The 19,895-nt window shown below is 32.3% G+C and overlaps 5 protein-coding genes across 5 annotated transcripts; 4 read left to right on the top strand and 1 right to left on the bottom strand.

The window, feature by feature from the left end:
- Positions 1-2,317: 2,317 nt before the first annotated feature.
- Positions 2,318-3,665, top strand: HELRODRAFT_161627 (hypothetical protein; the record flags this gene model as incomplete). The annotated part of the gene is made up of 5 exons (XM_009021527.1): positions 2,318-2,364; positions 2,539-2,641; positions 2,888-3,023; positions 3,234-3,447; positions 3,605-3,665. The coding sequence occupies 5 exons, from the start codon at positions 2,318-2,320 to the stop codon at positions 3,663-3,665; spliced, it is 561 nt and encodes a 186-aa protein (XP_009019775.1).
- A 126-nt stretch (positions 3,666-3,791) lies between these two features.
- HELRODRAFT_161626 (hypothetical protein) lies at positions 3,792-5,330 on the bottom strand (the record flags this gene model as incomplete). Its single annotated transcript, XM_009021526.1, has 4 exons — positions 3,792-4,017; positions 4,139-4,694; positions 4,842-5,070; positions 5,220-5,330. 4 exons carry the CDS (start codon positions 5,328-5,330, stop codon positions 3,792-3,794), a joined length of 1,122 nt encoding a protein of 373 aa, XP_009019774.1.
- A 493-nt stretch (positions 5,331-5,823) lies between these two features.
- Positions 5,824-6,998, top strand: HELRODRAFT_161625 (hypothetical protein; the record flags this gene model as incomplete). Its single annotated transcript, XM_009021525.1, has 4 exons — positions 5,824-5,922; positions 6,239-6,309; positions 6,643-6,781; positions 6,876-6,998. 4 exons carry the CDS (start codon positions 5,824-5,826, stop codon positions 6,996-6,998), a joined length of 432 nt encoding a protein of 143 aa, XP_009019773.1.
- An 875-nt stretch (positions 6,999-7,873) lies between these two features.
- On the top strand, positions 7,874-8,396 carry HELRODRAFT_161624 (hypothetical protein; the record flags this gene model as incomplete). The annotated part of the gene is made up of 2 exons (XM_009021524.1): positions 7,874-8,077; positions 8,229-8,396. The coding sequence occupies 2 exons, from the start codon at positions 7,874-7,876 to the stop codon at positions 8,394-8,396; spliced, it is 372 nt and encodes a 123-aa protein (XP_009019772.1).
- A 3,019-nt stretch (positions 8,397-11,415) lies between these two features.
- On the top strand, positions 11,416-15,977 carry HELRODRAFT_65162 (hypothetical protein; the record flags this gene model as incomplete). The annotated part of the gene is made up of 11 exons (XM_009021523.1): positions 11,416-11,573; positions 11,816-11,982; positions 12,618-12,695; positions 12,842-12,928; positions 13,170-13,383; positions 13,559-13,676; positions 13,802-13,984; positions 14,219-14,347; positions 14,663-14,767; positions 15,161-15,295; positions 15,831-15,977. Coding segments are annotated over 11 exons (1,521 nt in total), but the record flags the coding sequence as incomplete, so codon positions are not given.
- Between the last annotated feature and the right edge of the window lie 3,918 nt (positions 15,978-19,895).

Here is a 19,895-nt window from a genome sequence, read left to right as displayed (position 1 = left end):
GGCTGTTATTGTAATGTAAGATTTCAACATTGTTGTCCAAGATTTGTCTAGTAATTTTAGTTTTGTGTTTCTCTTTCATATGACTGTTTATAACGCCAGTTTGTACGTGCACCGTGAGTCTTCTTGATAACTTGGTCGTCGTCATACCAATATATTCAGAATTATGGCCAATATATTCAGAATTATGGTGCCAACATTACATTTGAACGAATATATTAGATGGCTATGATCCATTATTATCGATAGCTGATTACTAGTGCAGTTATTTCTCATCGCGAGAAATGCGTTCTTCGGTTGGAGTAGCATATTCGTAGTTTTATAATATCTTTTTCGTTGGTTGCTTGGACGTTCTATTTCATATATACATACATACATGTGCCTTTACATATGTTGAATAAAGGTTAATGATGATGAAAAATTCAAAAATGATGATAAAATGATAATCAGATTTTTAGATGATGACGTATGCTGATTATGATTGTGTTTTCCGATGAAGATGATGACGATGACGACGATGTTAATGATTATGACGTCAGTGATGACGTTTTTATGATGACGATAGTGATGATAATGTTGATTAAGAAAACGTTTGATGTTCTTGCGATGGTGACGATTGTTTTTGATGATGATGACGATGATGATGATGATAGTGGTGATATCGCATTTTTGTTATTAATAAATGTTATTATTGATCATCTATTTTTTTTGCAAGTTTTTCGCTGTTAATTTTCTTCTTCATCATTATCGTCATCACCTGACTCATTCCATCATCATTTATACATTTCTATATGCACACCGGTTGAATTTGTTTTCTATGTGAAAAATGTGTGTGTGTGCGTGTGTATTTGTATGTGTGTGTGTCTGTGTGCGTGCGTGTGTGTTAGTAATCATTAATAAATATGTTATGTTATTAATTTTTAAAAGAAATCTTTTACCAACATCATACTCGACCTACACCGGTTTGTGTTTTTAATAATAATGATATTTAACAAAATAAAATTAGTTATTTCTGTAAGAAAAATTAAACATACCGCTCAAATACTAGGATAAAAGGTTAAAAGTCATTCTCTCTCCACTTTTTCAGAAAGTTATGAGCGAAAATTTTCATTAGGTGTCGGGTAAGATTTCAATAAAAATGATTTTAAACCATTAATTCATTAATTCACTCATTGTTGTTTTTGATTTTGACTTCAAATCGTTTCAGAATAAATGATTGGGATTATTATTTCAAATCAGTATTTGTGTAATTTTAATGACTTTTTGTAATCATCAAGATTAACTCAAAAATTTCTTCACTACAAATTGCCCTCCATTGCACCGACCATCATTTGAGACGCACCGACCACGGGCTTCTTTGAAACTTCACCACAGCCCAACTCTGACCATTCTGTAGACAAAATTTTTCATTAGCTTAAAAGTAAATGAATGTTAAGATGAAGGAATGAATGAATGATTGATTGATCGGATGTTAAGACGAAAGAACGATCGATTGATTGATTGGGTGAATGAATGAATGAATGAATAAATGAATGAATGAATGAACGTATAATCGTGTACCAATCAACAATATCGTGCAACACTGCATGCAGAATGTATGGAGTGAAACAAAACATACCAAAAAAATACAAAACGAAAAACACACCACCATGTGGGGTTGAAGAATAGAAGTCCCTACCTACCCGTGTAATAAACTTATGCCATAGTCTATCTATGTAATAAACTGTGTTCAGTTTCTAGCGTAAGCCCACCCATGTATGTCAAGGCCTCAGCTTGTATATCAGACTCAAATCTTACTTACCTATGTTTAAATTCATGATTACTTACCTATGTTTAAACTCATAAATCAATCAATCAATTAAAAATCTAAGTTTAAGTAACGAAGTTAACGGGTCGGTTCATAAATCTTTTCTTGGTAAGTCTGTTGATGAGTATTTAAGTTTATTTTTAAATAATCATTATGGAAATTCAATTTTAGTTCCTGTTTTTCCAAAAGTAATCAAAATCGTGCCAGCAAAAAGTTGTGTTCGTGTGTTAGTTTGATTTAAAAAAATTATGTCAAATAGTTTTAAAATAAATTAAATGCATGCGATTTTTTTTTAATTCGTAAAGTTAGACAGTTTCAGTTGCGATCTACATTTTTTTTTAACTATTTTTCGTTGATTGTCAGTTTAATTAACAGTAAGAGTCTCTAAGTCTAACTAAAACTAAATTAAGTTGAATAGTTGAAAGGATTAAGAAAATTTAATTTAAATTTAATTTAAATAATTTATTATATTTGCAACATAAAGTCATAAAGTGTCTCTGATCTTGATCTAGAATGGAAAATCTAAGTTTGAACAATGAAGAAGTTTTATTTAACAATGGGTTGGTTTTAAAATTTTTCATAATAATATTCTAATCTCAGTCTTTGATGCAGACTTGATTTTTAAAAAGTTTTTTTATTTAATTGTTAAATAAAAATAACTTAATTTTATTTGGTTAAATTAATAATTTAATTAAATTTTAAAATGTTAGAATAAAAATAAATGAATCATCCAGAAATAGTCAGACTGGCAAAAGAAATGATTATTTGGAGTGGGAGGACTACTTCATGGCAGTTGCAATTCTGTCAGCCCAGAGAAGTAAAGACCCCGCAAAACAAGTTCTTATTTTAAATTTAATAATTAATTTCACACTGTCAATGTTAATTAATAAATTTAAATATGCATTATTATAATTAAAAATACATATTTTTTCTTACTTAGCCTCCGAACGAAATTGTATTTTTATTTGGTAAAATAAATAAAATTTGAAATGAAATTTAAATTAATGAACATTTATGATTAATCTTTTTGGTATATTTTCATTTGCTAGATAACGTCTAATCAGGTATAATTTATTTCTCAAGGTGGGTGCCTGCATAGTCAGTGAAGACAAGAAGATAGTTGGGATAGGTTACAATGGCATGCCCAATGGCTGTAGCGACGATGAACTGCCCTGGGTCAAAAATCAAGCAGATGAGTTGGACAACAAATTTGCTTATGGTCAGTAGATTAATGCTATTCACCTGACCCACAACCTAATCTAGAATATATAATTATGGCAAATGATTTTAATTTTGAATGAATGAATGGTTTTTTAATGGAATAGTCGAATAGATACATAAATTAAATTTCAATTTGCTCAAAAATTAGGTGCTATTTAGGGCTATGTCCATATAATGATGTTCACCTGTTTTAAAATCTTGCATGCAGTCTGTCATGCCGAAATGAACGCCATAATGAACAAAAACACGTACGACGTCAAAGACTGCACAATCTACACTGCTCTCTTCCCTTGCAATGAGTGCGCAAAACTCATCATTCAGTCGGGGATCAGGCAAATTGTTTACCTATCAGATGAGAATAAGAACAAAAAATCCATCCTGGCTTCTAAGAGAATGTTCAACTTGGCAGGAATTTCATATAGGTGTGACTTCTTTTTTTAAGTCGTTGACTTTATATTGTTTTTTGTCTTTAAAATTACCATTGAATTAACAGCCATTTTTATAAATGGTGTGAATGAATTATGTTTTAAATTATTACATCCAGTATGTTATGATTGAGCAACTGTTATTCATATTCAGGCAATTTGAATCAAAGAGATCTGAAATTGTCATAAACCTGAGGCAGCCAGAGGCGCATTAACTTTTTAGGAGATGATTTATTAAAAAAATACTAATTTACAACAATTATTTTTTTGCTATGGTCTTATGATTTTTTTATTAAGCAATAGCAAATGATTTTTGGTAGATTTCAAAATCAAATTTTAATTTAATTTAAATTTTTCACTAAATTTTCAAATGTTTTATCCTTGAGCCATGTTTCTTTACACAAGTAACCTAAATAAAACCATGAGTGTCCTTGAAAGTCTTTGTACGTTTGGATTTGTGTTTTGATTAGCTTGGAGTTAGCCAGTACGTAGATGATTTGTTGGTCAGTGTTCATCAACCTCTTCCTCAACAACCACTCCACACCCTCCATGTACTCAGCTGTCCATCTGAATGTTTAAATGGCATGTGATCAGTGTCAGATGAGTCATGTCCTGACTGATGTCAAATGTGTGTCATGATGTAATGAATTGAGTTAGTGATGTCATGAAATTTGAGTGAGCCCACCACCTGAACATGACGTCCATCCTGCCCAGAAAGAAACAGCCACACACCCAGACCAGATTGATGTATACGATATCGACAGGCAACAAATCATCATTTCTTCTGTGGACTTCCGTATAGCCAATGTTCTCTTCATTAAAATCTGGAGGCAGTTTCAGGCCAAACATTTTCAATTTTTTAGGATTGGCAATGGGATTCTTATCCTGTGCCAGATTTCTGAATAATCCAACGTCAATCCAAGCAATATATTTGGTCTTAAATGGATTCGTTATGATTGTTTCTCTCAGCAGCTCATATTTGGCATGCATGGAGCATGAATATGCTGGTACAACTGTGTTGGGATAGTGCTTTGGATAGCCCACTTGTTTGAAAATTTCTTCTGTTTCTTTTTCAATGCTGAATGCCCAAAGGGAACTTCTCTCTTTAAGAATAATTTTTGTTTTAAATTTTGGTAGATGCTGCCTTAATGTCCTGAAGTAATCACAAATCTCCTGAGAATCTGAATAAAACACCACAGGGTTCCTTATGCTGTAAAATGTTCTCATCCATTTTTTGTACAGTTCTGTGAAAGAAAAAGCATACATAACTTAAAAACAAATGAACAATGTCTTTGAAAATGAATCTTTAATGGTATAATAAACATATGAGTTACATTTAAAATTTGCTAATTGACGATAGCTTTTCATAGGTGACTACTTCGAATACTGACCAGGTGTGTAGACTTCTTGATCTCCTTTCTGAAAGGAGCCCAAATTGAAATAAGCAGTTACTAGGGTTATGGAGTTGCTGTACAGATTTTCATTTTGAAAACTTGAGTTGACGTAATTTGACAAGTCCGACTCGTATTCAACTTTTGTTCTGTTGTATTTCTTGCTGCGTAATGTTCTTTTAATTTTGCTGACTGTTTCTTGGTGTATTTCATTTTTGCCTAGTAAAATCTGGAAAGAGTTATTTTGTCATTTATTTTGTCATTTTAAACAAACGTATTTTGCTATTACTTTTATATTTAAAACGAAAACCAGGCTCGAGTTTCAAACTTTTAAAAACTCTTCGCAAAACAAATCGACACAAAAATATTGCAGAGCACCTGTTTGACGATCAAAAATGACAAGAAGAATGCAGATAGAACGAGAAATACGATGATGAATACGATAGCTTTACTGATTATTTTGTAGAAATGATACTTCTTAATAAGCATCCTCTCCTAACAGGCCATAACAACTTACGCACCTTTTGTCATATAAATCAATGGCAGGTGCATACACGCCTGACCGATAAGAAGAGCTGTGTGCATAATACTAAAATTTTGACCTGGAAAGCACAGAGGTCCTTGTCATGTACAAGTTTGTGAAAAATTTGAAAATTGAAAGTTATAAAGGATGTATTTTAAGAATATAATGAACGTTCTATAAAGTAAAATTTATCAGCATAGCTGCCATTGTTTTCGTCCTTTTTATCTTAATGTAACGTAAAAACTACCAAATTGTGTATTTTTTGCATAAAATAATTTTATCATTTTAATTATTCCCTTTATTAGTTTAATTTGAATGAAGTTTCTAGAGGATCGTATTGAAATATTAGCTCGATTGTTTTGGATTTCCATTATAGTTATAGATTTCACTTTTAAATATAATATTGTAAACAGATACAAATAAAAAAGGGTGTCGCTGTCAACCGCCTCGGACAATAAAATGACGATATACAACATCTACATCTTCAACCGTGCCGGCACCTGTCTCTATTATCATGAGTGGAACCGGAAAAAGCGATCCGGAATGTCGCAGGAAGAGGTTAGTTAACTATTCCACTATTATGATTTTTGTTAATTACAAGTTTTAAAATTTCACTTATTCATTATTCTATAATTTTATAAATCTATATTATATATATATATATGACATGTGTTGTATATAATAGTGATAGTTTAGTATCTATTCTATATCTATGCTCATATGTCATATGTGCAGTTGTTATGCACTTTTATATTTGTTTATTTTATATAACAATAATTATTATATTAATATAATATATATTAATATAATTTATAATACTACTAAGTACTAATAAATTTACTTTTTTTATACCACATTTATTGAACTTTTTTAGGAATTCAAGTTGATGTTTGGCATGTTGTTTTCATTGAAGTCATTTGTTAGCAGACTGTCTCCTACTGATCAGTAAGAAATTTTTTATTAATTTTTTAAATTTTTTCTTTATTTTCCATTTCTTGTATTGTTTTTTATCTGTAAAGTTTATTTATTTTATTTTCAATTGTAATATGTTATAATTCTAAACTGTCAGATTGTTGTGGGTGGGATTTACATTTACATTAGTAAATGTAAATAAATAAATATATATATATATATATATATATATATATATATATATATTTGAAAATTCAATTTTAAAATAGTTGTTAATAGATTGGTTGGGTTTTCTCTTATTTTTGCTGACTTGACACGTCACATTATTAAAAATTAATGAACTGTCTAATTTTTAAAATTAATTAGAATCCAAGGCTTGAGCAGTTACAGGACAAGTCAGTACAAGTTGAACTTCTATGAAACTCCTAGCGGCCTGAAGATTATTCTCAATACTGATTTCAGTGTTGGCAATATAAAGGACACATTACATCAGCTCTATAGTCAGGTAGATTTGTTGTATTTTCATGTTTGTTAAGTCAGGCTTGATATTTTATCTAGTTTAAACTCAATAACATTGACTAAATGTTTATCTGTTTCAGGTTTTTGTAGAATACGTCGTTAAGAACCCAATCTGTGATCAGGACCAACCAATTAAAAGCGAATTATTTAATTCAAAACTGGATGAGTTTGTTAAAAGTTTACCATTCTATCCTGAAACCTGACCAGCGTTGATTATGTTTTATGAAAATTGTTACATTCATTGTGTTGTTTTTTTTGTTTTTCCATATTTCATCGTTGGTAGGGCACTTTAGATTGAACTGCAAGGTACTTATGTACATACTTTATAAATAAACTGAATTAAACTGTCTTATTTTGTCCTAAGGCAAATTAACATTTCTCAGCTTATAAATGTTTTTAACCTTCCATTCTACGTTTAACTTTAAACTGAATTAACTATACATTTAAAAAAAAGATCTATACATGTTTCTGTAAATGTTTCCAATGCGATGGTATTTCTATCATATGCTGAAGTTTTGCGTGTGCTGAGCATATACCGTTTATGTAATAATTTGTCGTCCTCATGTCTTTGAACAATGATAGAGAAGTTGCTTTGTATAAATCACTGATTTATCGGTTGCGTTTTTTTCCTATACTAAACTTTATCACTGTTGAACGTTTCAAAAAAAAAATCCAACTTTGTTTTTTGCATTTAATTTCTTTGGAATTACCTTTCCTCACGACTACCTGCTAATTTGGGTGGGTTTCAATCAAGCAGATCACACATGTTCATATTGTAGGATCGTGTGTTTGCACAGGCATACGTTGCAATTTTATTGTAGAAACATTCTTTTTAGGTCTATTCATAAATTAATTCATTGTCGAATTGCTTACTAAATCTTATTTTGCGTCTTATTTTGTCCTAAGGCAAATTAACATTTCTCAGCTCATAAATGTTTTTAACCTTCCATTCTACGTTTAACTTTTAAAAGTGAATTTAACGAGAAAACAAATATTTTTAAAATTTATTTAAAAGATTGTTGCTATTTAATATAATATATAAAACGAGTTGATTTTTAAAAAATTAAATCTCACGTCAATGAGAAATGAGACGACAACGAAGAACGATTATAAAAATTTTAATAATTATAACGACTATTTGGTTCCTGAGTTATTTCCTCTTCAACAAGGACAGGAATGGAACGGACGACATGACGATTCTCGCAAATCAGGAAAGCTTCGCAGACACCCTGGATCAAATTCCGGATACAGATCTGTTCACGAATTTCAAAAATCGCCAAACGTTTAATTTTTTCAATCAGCGGCTATCCTCTCTTCTTATCCCATCAATTAGTCAGTTAGGGCCTAGAGATAAAGTTTTGAGAGATCAATTTAACGCCGGCCAAGAACTGATGAAAAGATTGAAAAATAAATCCAATAACCCACATCACAAGTTTCAAATCACACCTAAATTTGATATGAGTCGATACGCTGCCAGTCTAGATGAGAAGACGAGGACATTAATTCAGGAAGGCCTAATTGTGCCAAAGTGGAATTTGGAGGAGTTTTCTGAAATGCCCCAATTTGTTGGTGCACCAGGTACAAATTTTTCAATAGATTAATATTATTATAATATATTATTATAAATAATTATATAATATATTTATTTCTGTATAATCAATCATCTCTATGAGATCATAGATGTTGTTATCACTCATATTATATTATTATACCCTTATTATCCATGATCATTTTATTTTGTTAAATTTTCTATAATATTAAAATTTTCAATACATCCAGTGTACCTAGTTTTATCTTCTAAATCATCTCCTCGTCATGCATTTGAACACGTTCAATTTATTACTGCACAAGATACAAGCAACACTTACCACCTGAGCTATACATTTTAATCACACATCTGGTAAATTATCATCACTTATTTTAGATTATTTTTGTAGAAAAATTGTACATGCGCTTTACATTTAATTGGAATGTTAAAAGTTCAAACTTGTAGTAGTGCCAACTTTTTAACCCATTAACGCCAAATTAATTTTTTTTTTCAAAACAAACAAAACAACAAAATTTACAGATTATTATAGTTCAAATTTACTAAAAAAAATTTGTTCAAAATTTATTTGAAGATAGTTTGTTCAAAAAAAGGTGATCTATAAATAGATCGCTGGGCAGATGAGTAACCTAAATTTAAAAAAATTTTCTTTAATTTTTTCTATGATATTTCAAGAAGCATTCCGTACAAAGTGTGACATTGCATTTAGTGCAATAGGTTAAAGGACGACTTTTGCAAGTAGGATATTGGCATCGTCTTTGGTTAGTTTGTTTATCCAGAAAATGACCTTTTTCGTCAAGTCTAACATTGTCTGGCACATGCGTCTTAGAAGTTGAAGGAAAACTAAGGGGTCTACCCTTTAAAATACTTTTTCCATGTCCGATTTTCAAATAATTAATGGCAATTTCCCGTCTAAAACCTTTTAACGTTATAGATTTTTTCCCATGGATTCTTCGGTACAACAGAAAAGCATTTATCACTGACATATCTATGATTCTAGTGAACAAACACCAATACCGTTTTTTTCCTCGAATTGCAATGTTATGCTTCTCAACAAGCCAGTCATGATGATCTACTCCTCCCATGTGCTGATTGTAATTATAAATGAGTCTTGGTTGGGGAACTGGCAAACGAGCTTTTTCTTTTCCATTCCATCTTTTGACTGTTGCTAGTGATTCAATATGATCATAATTTGTAGCAATTGACACACATCTATTGTCTTTCCATTTGACGAGTAATATTTCATTTTCAGTGTCAAATCTATGGTCATATGATCCACGAGGCATTTTTTCCAATTGTTTGGTTGCTTGAACAGGACATTTTCCAGTTCGATTTTCTCTTATTGTACCTGTGGCTCGAAATTTCATTACTTTTAATTTATGAAATAAGGCATGACTACTAAAAAAATTATCAAAATAAACACAATAACTTTCCGGATTTTCAACTATTGACAACATTTCCGAAACTACTCTAGTTCCCAATGGTTCTTTGTTTTCGTTATTCTCCTTATTCTCTTTTCCAGCATACAGAGAAAATGAAAAACAATATCCATCTTCGCCGCACATTGCCCAGAGTTTGTAACCAAATCGAATTGGCTTAGATTTTATAAATTGTTTCAATGAGTGGCGACCATAATATCTCACAATCATTTCATCAATAGATAAATTTTCTTGAAAAATTCCAAATCTATGAAAATTTGTGTTTACCTTTTCAAATAAGGATCTTATCTTGAAATATTTATCATTTTTGTTATCTTTAGCCTTAGTGTTATCGACAAAGTGAATGCATGATTTTATTTCTAAAAAGGTATTCCTACTCAAAGCATTCCTTACAATTGCTTGCCCCAAGCCTTCTTCATCTGACCAGTAATCTCTTTCAGAGGGCAATGTATGGTAGCCACTGTATATAAGGAACCCAATAAAAATCTTTAAATCATCTATATGGATTGTCCATCCATGTTTGTTTTTTTGAGCTCCAGCATATCTGTTGGTTTCTTCTACCATCATTTCATATAAGTCGTTGTCAAAAAATTGTTCAAATAGATCCACCGGAGTAGACGTTTTTAAACAACTTTTCAAATGATCTTCTTTTTCTAAAAAGGTTTTTCCTGGCACACTGTTATTATATTTAGGGTCAGTTTTAACCCATTTGCTAATAAGCTTTTGCGGCTTTTCTATTTTCAGTTTTTTTTTTGTTGAACACAATCTATCTTCATTATCTTCATCTTCGCTGTCGCCCTCACTATCCTTTATTGTTTGTACCTCAACATAACCAGCAAGATCCGTCACAGTAGGGACACCAGTTTCCTCATCGTTAAGTATTTCTTCATCAGTTAATTCATCAAGATCTGGAGGAAGTGCTAAAATATCTGCCTCTATTTGTTCAGAATACAAATAATCTACAGCCTCTTCTAAATTTTTGAATATGTAGTTTTTGCTCATTTTTATTCCTGAAACAAGTTATTATTATAATATTATATTTTAACTTTAGTTATATTATCAGATTATTAGTTATATTATTAGTTATATTATCAGATTATCATTGTTATCTCTTTGAATTATTACTCCATCATATAAAATATTGTTTAATGAAAATTGCATGAAATGTTCACTCAAACGACCGGTGATCTATTTATAGATCACTGTTTAAATTAGGGTGGCAAAAATGACATTAGCTTGACACAATAATGTGATACCAACAAATATTTTTATTGATAGTTTATAGATATAAATTTAAAATATGAGTAACTCACTTCCTTGTATTTTAATTTTATTCAAGAATTAATTTTAGGAATTATTTCATGAAAAATTGTCTATAATAAAACTATGTTGAGCAAAATATCCCAACACACAAAAAAAATTACTGCTATAACAAACGCGCTTTACACTGCACTATTTTTTAAAAAATAAATTGGCGGCAGATTTATAACATAAACAAATTTTAGGGATTTACACAGTGATCTATAAATAGATCACTGGGCGCTAATGGGCATTTTCGGCATTTTGTATTTATTTTTCATATTTTCATTAAATTTTAGTGAAAAATAAATTAATAATTTTACCTGCAAAATAATTCCAGGTGAGATGGGAGAGCCAGTGAACATAGTTGAGGCAGAGCTGAGTGAGAACGACAAGATGAAGTCAAAAATTGCCTGGCAGCAAAACGCATTCAATGGATTTGCCAGCGATAAGATATCTCTGCATAGATCTCTTAAAGACGTCAGAGATCAGCTGTTAGTTATTATCATCAGTACTTTCATCATCATCATCATCAGTACTTTTATCATCATCATCAGTATTTTAATCATCATCATCAGTACTTTCATCATCATTATCATCATCATTATATCATTTTTAACCATTATTATCACAATAATAATTAAGATCAAACCATCATTATCACCATAATTATCACAATATGACATGATATATATATATATATATATATATATATATATATATATATATATACAAGATGCAGAAGAGAAGACTACAGAGAGGTGCATTTAAGTACCTCAGTCATTATAATCTTTCACAATGAAGATTGGAAGGTTCTTCTGAGGACCGTTCACAGTGTTCTCGATCGTTCACCACCCCACCTGATTAAGGAGATTATATTGGTTGATGATTTCTCTGACAGAGGTCTGCCAGTTTGCTCGTTTGTTTGTTCGTTCGTTCGTTTGTTCGTTCGTTCGTTCGTTTGTTCGTCTGTTTGTTTGATAGGCTGTGAGGATGATGGTAATAATGGTGGTGATTATGAGGATGATGATGATGACGACAGGTGATGATGGTGTTGTTGATAATGATTGTAAATAAGGGTCATGATAAACATTAGATATAGCTACATTTTTTGTAAGATGATGATGACGATGATGATAGCTGATGATGATGATGAGGATGATGATGATAACTTGAAGTTCTCTGATTGCATTATAAAAAATTGCACCACATCTAAAAATGTTTAGAAAAAAAAATTTTTCTTTTTCAACATTTTTTCAATTTTTCAACCAATCTTTACTCAAACAAGCTTAATAGTAATAATAGTATTCATTCATTCATTCACGTGCGTGCGTGTGTGTGTGTGCTGCTGAAATACCTCTGATAATTAATTGAGAGGGTATCAGTATTAATGAGGGGAGGATGATTGTGTATCCAATGTTTGATTAACATGATGGTGATAGTGATAAATCTTATGACGATTATACGATAACTATGACAATAATGTCCACAACCATGATAATAATGATGATGATGATGGTGACGTCATTTTTTATCAGACCACTTGAAGGCCCAGTTGGATCAGTACATGGCTAAATTAGGGAAGGTCAAAATATTAAGAGCTCCGGCCAGAGAAGGTGATGATGACGATGATGATGACGATGATGGTGATGATGACGACGATGATGGTGATAACAACAATGACACACACACACATGCAAACACACTCATAATTAATGTTATTTTCATTATTATACTTTTAAACATTGTAAACTGATAATAGGCCTGATAAGAGCCAGGCTGCTGGGGGCTGCTGTAGCCACTGGGGATGTTCTGACATTCCTTGATTCACATTGCGAATGTACCAAGGGTCAGTTCTGATGATGATGATGGTATGATGATGATATGATGGTGATGGTGATGATGGTATAATGATGATGGTGGTGGTGGTATGATGATGATGATGGTGATGATGATGATGGTATGATGGTGATGATGACGATGATGGTATGATGGTGATGATGAAGAAGGTGATTATGCCGGTGATGGTTATGGTGATGATGACGACGGGGTTGCCCACTTTTTAATTTCCACCCACCACCCACACGTAGGCTGGCTAGAGCCCCTATTGCAACGGATCCAAGCGAACGAATCAAACGTCGTCACCCCTGTCATTGACGTCATCGACGAGAACACCTTCCAGTACCTGTACGGGTCTGCCAGTAGCACCAACTTAGGGGGGTTCGACTGGGGCCTGCAGTTTACCTGGCACGCCATCCCTTCTGAGGTAGCTCTGAAGAGGAAGAATGATATCGAACCTCTCAAGTTGGATTTGTTTTGCTGTCGTAATAGTTTTTTAGTGTTGATTTTGCTGGTAAAATTACACTGAACGGTTGTACATATTACTGACCTGCACCCAAACACATAGACGCACATTCACACGTGTAATATAACTGTTACACACGCGCACACACACGCACACACACGTACACACACATAGGAGTCCAACAATGGCAGGTGGGTTGTTTGCAATCAGTAGGAAGTACTTTGAGCACATTGGTCGGTACGATTCTGGCATGGAGGTGTGGGGAGGGGAGAATCTTGAAATGTCTTTCAGGGTTAGCTGGTTGGTTGGCTGATTGATTGGTTGGTTGGTTTGATTGGTTGGTTAGTTTGATTGGTTGGTTGGTTGGTTGGCTAGTTTATCATAACCCTGTAATCATGACGTCACGCCCTACCAAAGATCTGGATGTGTGGAGGTAGTCTTGAAATCATCCAGTGCTCCCACGTGGGTCACGTGTTTCGAAAGAGAAGTCCTTATTCGTGGACAGTTGGCGATGCCCTGAGGAGGAATTCTGTGAGGACTGCCCTCGTCTGGATGGACGATTACAAGGACCTCTACTTCAAGAAGACTTCCACACATCTCGTGCGTTTCTGGTTTCGTAGTTTTTGTAGTTTTTTTTCTCTGTAACTTCTCGACAGTATCTCTTTGTTTTCGAACTCGGCCTCACTGCAACGTCAATGCCAGGCATCTTAACCACTACACCATCGTGCTTTCCACGTTGTTTCAATTTTGTAACACCATCATTAATGATAGTAGTAGCAATTCTGGATCCAGTAGAACTACTTATTGAGATGTGATTTTGAAAAACTACGCCAGGGCAGCTATGGCGACATCTCGGGCAGGGTGGCCCTGCGAGAGAAACTCCAGTGCAAGTCCTTCAAATGGTACCTGGACAATGTATACCCCGATCAATTCGTCCCTACCGACTGCCTGGCCATGGGGCCTGTGGGTTTTTTGTTTTCTTATTCTTTAATTTTTCATTCGTTTATTCTTGCACTTTTTCACACATTCGTTTTTTTTCTATTTTTTCTTATTTTAATGAGCAGTGGATGGATTTTTAACGTGATGAATGAAGTAAACATGGGAATGAATGAATGAATGAATGAATGAATGAATGAATGAATGAATGAATGAATGAATGAATGAATGAAAGAATGAATGAAAGAATGAATGAAAGAATGAATGAATGAAGAATGAATGAGTAAGCGAACGAATGAATGAATGAACGAACGAACGAACGAATGAATGATTTTGACCCAGATATCGTCAGCCGAGCACAAGCTATGTCTGAAAGCCTCATTCACAAAGGCATCGGACAACACGGAAGTCTTCCCAAAATCGTGCAAAGCCTATAGGCCTCATACTGTTAGTCAGGTTGTATTGAGATTACTTACCACTTTGACCTACTACTACTACTACTACTACTACTACTACTACTACTACTACTACTACTACTACTACTACTACTACTACTACTACTACTAATACTTCTACTACTACTACTACTACTACTACTACTACTACTACTACTACTACTACTACTACGTATAATAATAATAATAATATTTCCATGTAAATTATTATAGATGTTATTATTTTTATTTAAAAGGTTAAAAGTTGAAGTTCAAAAGTATCTATCAAACACACACTTACACACTCGCACACACACACATACTTACACATCTTCCTCATATCATCATCGTCACCACCACCACCACACTACATCACCACCGCATCGTCATTCGTCATCGTCTTCAGGAATGGTACCTAACAAAGAGGAACGAAATATACACGGACGAGAATGACGGGGCGTGTCTAGATTACGCCAGCAATGGAGTACGTGTGTACCCCTGCCACGGAATGAAGGGCAATCAGGAGTGGTCCTACACGAAGGTATTCGGTTTTCTATCTTGTATTGGGTATTGCACTTGCTAGAAAGGTCAAAGGTTACTTAAAAAAGGTCAAAGGTTAAAGGTTAGAGGCCAAACTCCCCTGTTCGACCTTCAGCCTGCAGAGTATTCAACGACAGACACACACGGCGCATGTGAATACGCGCGTCGGGTTTTCCTTACAAAATGTTTTGAGTGTCTGCTCGTTTCATTGCATTTGCTATTCTATTTGGCTCGTGCGTTTAGATTGCATTAGGTTTTTTAGTTTGCATTATAAGTAAATGAATCAATTAATTAATTTATTAATTAATAATAAATTAATTAATTAATTGATTCATTGATTACATTTTTAATGAGACGATTTGATAAGTAACTGAAATATACTAAATATAACACATACTAATAAAAGTATTAGCTATAATAATAATTATTAGCAATAATAATAATAATAATAATAATAATTAGCAATAATAATAATAATAATTATTAGCAATAATAATAATAAATAATAATTAGTAATAATATAACTACCACCCCAGGATGGCTTAATTGTACACGTCATCACCGGCAAATGCCTTACGCTGTCCAGCTCGCATTCGAACCTGGTGATGGAGCCGTGCGTTGCATCTCCTCTACAGATATGGTCATGGGAGAGGAACAAGAGACTACTGAACGCAGCTTCTTAGTAGTAGTTTTTAGAGATTCTTTTAGGGAGTTTAGTAATTGATTGATTAATTGAATAATTAATCAATCAATTAATGAATTAAGCAATTATTCAATTGATTAATTAATTGATTGATTGGCTGGTTGGTTGGTTGGTTAGTTGATTGATTGATTGAATAATTGATTGATTAATTAATTAATTAATTAATCGATTGATTAATTAAACAATTTATTTATCCATTTATATTTTTATTTATTGGTTGTTTAATCTCTGTCGTTTAAATTATTTTATTAAGAATTTTTTGTTAAGGAAAATTACAAAAAACCAAACTACGTACCGCTAAGTATCGCTGTCATGCTCATCATCTTCATCATCATCATCATCATCATCATTATTACCTTCAGCAGCATCATCATCTTATTACTCTTCATCATCATCATCATCATCTTCTTCTTCATCGTCATCATCAGTATTACATATTCAAACATAGTTCCTTAGTTGGAAAGGTTGTTTGCAGCGTTGTTGGTTTGTTATTGTTATTGGTTATAATTATTCTTGTTTTTATTATTAATCTTTTTTTCAGCACCGACCAAACCTTTTTCTTTCTCTCTTCGATTTTTACTAATTTAATCATTCACACCACACACACACACACACACACACACACACACACACACACACATATATATATATATATATATATATATATATATATATATATATATATATAAGCACAAATATTGCATACACACGCGCAAACACACATATATACACAAATATTATACACACATAGACACACGCACAAACACACATATAAGATAAACAAAAAAATATAACAGAAACACACACGCATAAACACAAATATTGCACACAAACACATACACACACACAGACGTATACACAACATACTACTCACACACACACACACACTCACACACACATACAGACGCATGTAATATATTTTATTTTATTTAACCGCGCCCATAATCTCTACTCAATTTCTTAATTGACTCACCACAACTTACATTACATGACATTACATTACATTAAGTGTGGTTACACACACGCCCATACATATCTTGTTGATGTCATCTTTCAATCTCTCTTGTTAATCATTTGTTACCTTTCGCTGTTGCGTTAGTTATATTGACGGGTTTCTATGCGTGATTCGATACGCTACGATACGATTTCTGTAATTGTTTATACGGTATATTTTTTTAATACAAAAATTTTGTCGTCGGATTGGCGGAAATACTTTGAAAATTGAGTATCGTTATTGGCATCAATACTACGATTTTTGGGTATTGCTAGCAATTCTCTGTTGTTTAATGTTAATTTATTGATTCATTATTATTGAGAACTGCAAAATGACAACGCTTAATCTTAATCATTCAATTCAACTGTGTGTGTTTGTGTGCGTGCGTGCTTTTGTGTACGTGCGTGTGTTCCTGTGTGTGTGTATTTCGTTTTCCTGTAAATGTACGTACATGTATGTTACTTGAAAGATATAAGGAGCCATTTTTTGCCAATATATGCGCATATACATTTGTGAATGAGTGTTTGTGTTTGTCTGTCGGTTTGTGTGTGTATGTTTTTTGTTCTTAACGTTCGTTTCTTTGTAACAAATTTCCTATAAATGTTTATTTCTGTCCAACGATTTTTCAAAGTATTCACATCACAGAAAGCAGTATATAAGAATACACACACACACACGAACACGCAGCTATGTGTTTATGTATGTTTGTATGTGTGCGTATGTCTGTGTATGATGTGTGTGCGCGTGTGGTAAATGTTTTTTGCAATTTTGTTCTTCTTAGCTACAATTTTTCGTCTACGTTACGAATGTGGTTCTGTTATTTCAGTTCAATTTTCAAGAGACATCACCCGCTATGTGTTTTTATTAGTGCCTATTTGATGATTTGATAAATATTCATGTATGTATGTATGTTTATATGGTCGTATGTGTTTGTTTGTGTGTGTGTTTGTTTGTTTTTGTTTGTGTATGTGTGTGTGCGCGCGCGCGCGTGTGTGTATGATGTGAATTTTTTACGTGATGATTATAGTGATTTTATTGAAGTTATGTTAACATTGAACTTATTGAAGTTAGGTTAACATTGAACCGGATAGTTTTAACAAAGTGACGGTGATAAACATAGAAATAATAATAATAAAATAATAATAATAAAATAATAATAATATAATTAATGATCGTCGTTTTTCTCTGTTGAATTTTTTTACGTTTTCTGATGTTGCCCAATTAAAAAAATGTTTTTTTTTCGTTTTATGAAATAATTTTTTGTTTGATTATTACTGAAATTTATTGTTGATATCTATTGATTATTTCGTTGTCGTTATTGATTCTATTTTCTTTCTTTCAAAATGGCATCATATACTCAGCGTCATCATCTTTCATTCGTTCGTTGATTCATTCATTCATTTATTCATTCATTCATCAATTCATTCATTCATCCACTCATTCATTCATCCATCATCGCAATTCATTGTCGTCGCTATCCATTGAACGAATTGTTATATGCAGAATTTTGTTTTTAAAAAAATTTATCTCATCATTCATATTCTGATTTGTAATAAATTATTATCATTATTATCACTATCACGGTTGGTTGGCTAAACCTTCTCTTGTTAAACATCTCATAACAAAAGCAGGACGAACTGTTATATTTATTAATACTTGCGCATATTCTCCAATATATGTATTTCTGTTTCTCTTTGTTCCTCTCTCTCTTTCTCTCTCTCTTCTACTTGTCAAATCTTTTAAACACAATTTCTTTTATTTTATTTAATATTTTGTTTACCGATTCAACAATTGAGCCCACATCAAGAATGCAAATCAATAAAAAATAACTCATCTTATATTAATATGTGCTACACACACACACGCGCTCCACACACACACACAGACACATTTATATGTATGGATGTTTGTACATATATGGATGTACATATGTGTGTGTATATAGTAGCCGTTTTAATAAATTTATTTCCTAAATTTTCAAACTTTCTGATTGGAGTAGTAAGAGATTTCAATTAAATTAAAATGTAACTGCCAGGTAGCTAGAGGCATCAGTTAGTTTAAAACATAACGTTGTCATAATCTGACTGTCGACTCGCTAAGAAAGATTTCATTGACCAGTTTAAAATTACTCTGTCGAGGTTTATTTTACAATTGATAATTTTGTCTGGATAGCGCTATACAAATTACACCAGATACACCGTAGAAAAAACTTTGCTAAATTCGTAATCATAGAATAAAACCCAAACTATAGATCTATGCCATTGATTTTCGATTTTCATTATAACACGCACACCATACACACACACACACACACACACAGACACACACATACAAACTGTTCATAGAAACATACAGTTGCGTGTACAGCAGAAAATTAAAATGTTCATCATGAAACCCAGTTAAAGACGTAAGGGCTCTTGAAATAATCAATTAATATAGCATTATAACCAGGTTAGATAGATACGAATGGAATTGCTGTAAAACAATGCTAAAATGAACAGAAGTGATGGGAATGACGCTGTTATTAATACTGTCACATATGCTGCCTGTGACAATTCCTCTATGAGTCTATATGGGAATATTTTTTTTCTACGATTCCTCTAAAAATGCGACCCTTCTTACTTAATGAAAAAATGTAAAAGTTAGTAAAAACACTGTTTAAAAGTGACCACAAGAGTTTAAAAACAGTAAAGGTAAAAGCATGGATATACATAATATATAATAATAATATAATAATATTAATTGACATTTATTGATATGTGTTGTATATAAACCACAAAATAATAATAATATATAATAATATAATAATGTATATATATACATATAAGTTAAATGTCTCTTACACTCTCACTTCGGTTCAGAGGAATCGAGAATGCATGGATACGTGCCAAAGGACGCCTCCCA

The sequence above is a fragment of the Helobdella robusta genome (genome assembly GCF_000326865.2).
Source record: "Helobdella robusta unplaced genomic scaffold HELROscaffold_3, whole genome shotgun sequence".
NCBI classification, from domain to species: domain Eukaryota; kingdom Metazoa; phylum Annelida; class Clitellata; order Rhynchobdellida; family Glossiphoniidae; genus Helobdella; species Helobdella robusta.
The sequence above is the reverse complement of the archived record's forward strand: the minus strand, read 5'-3'. Positions and strand labels throughout refer to the sequence as shown.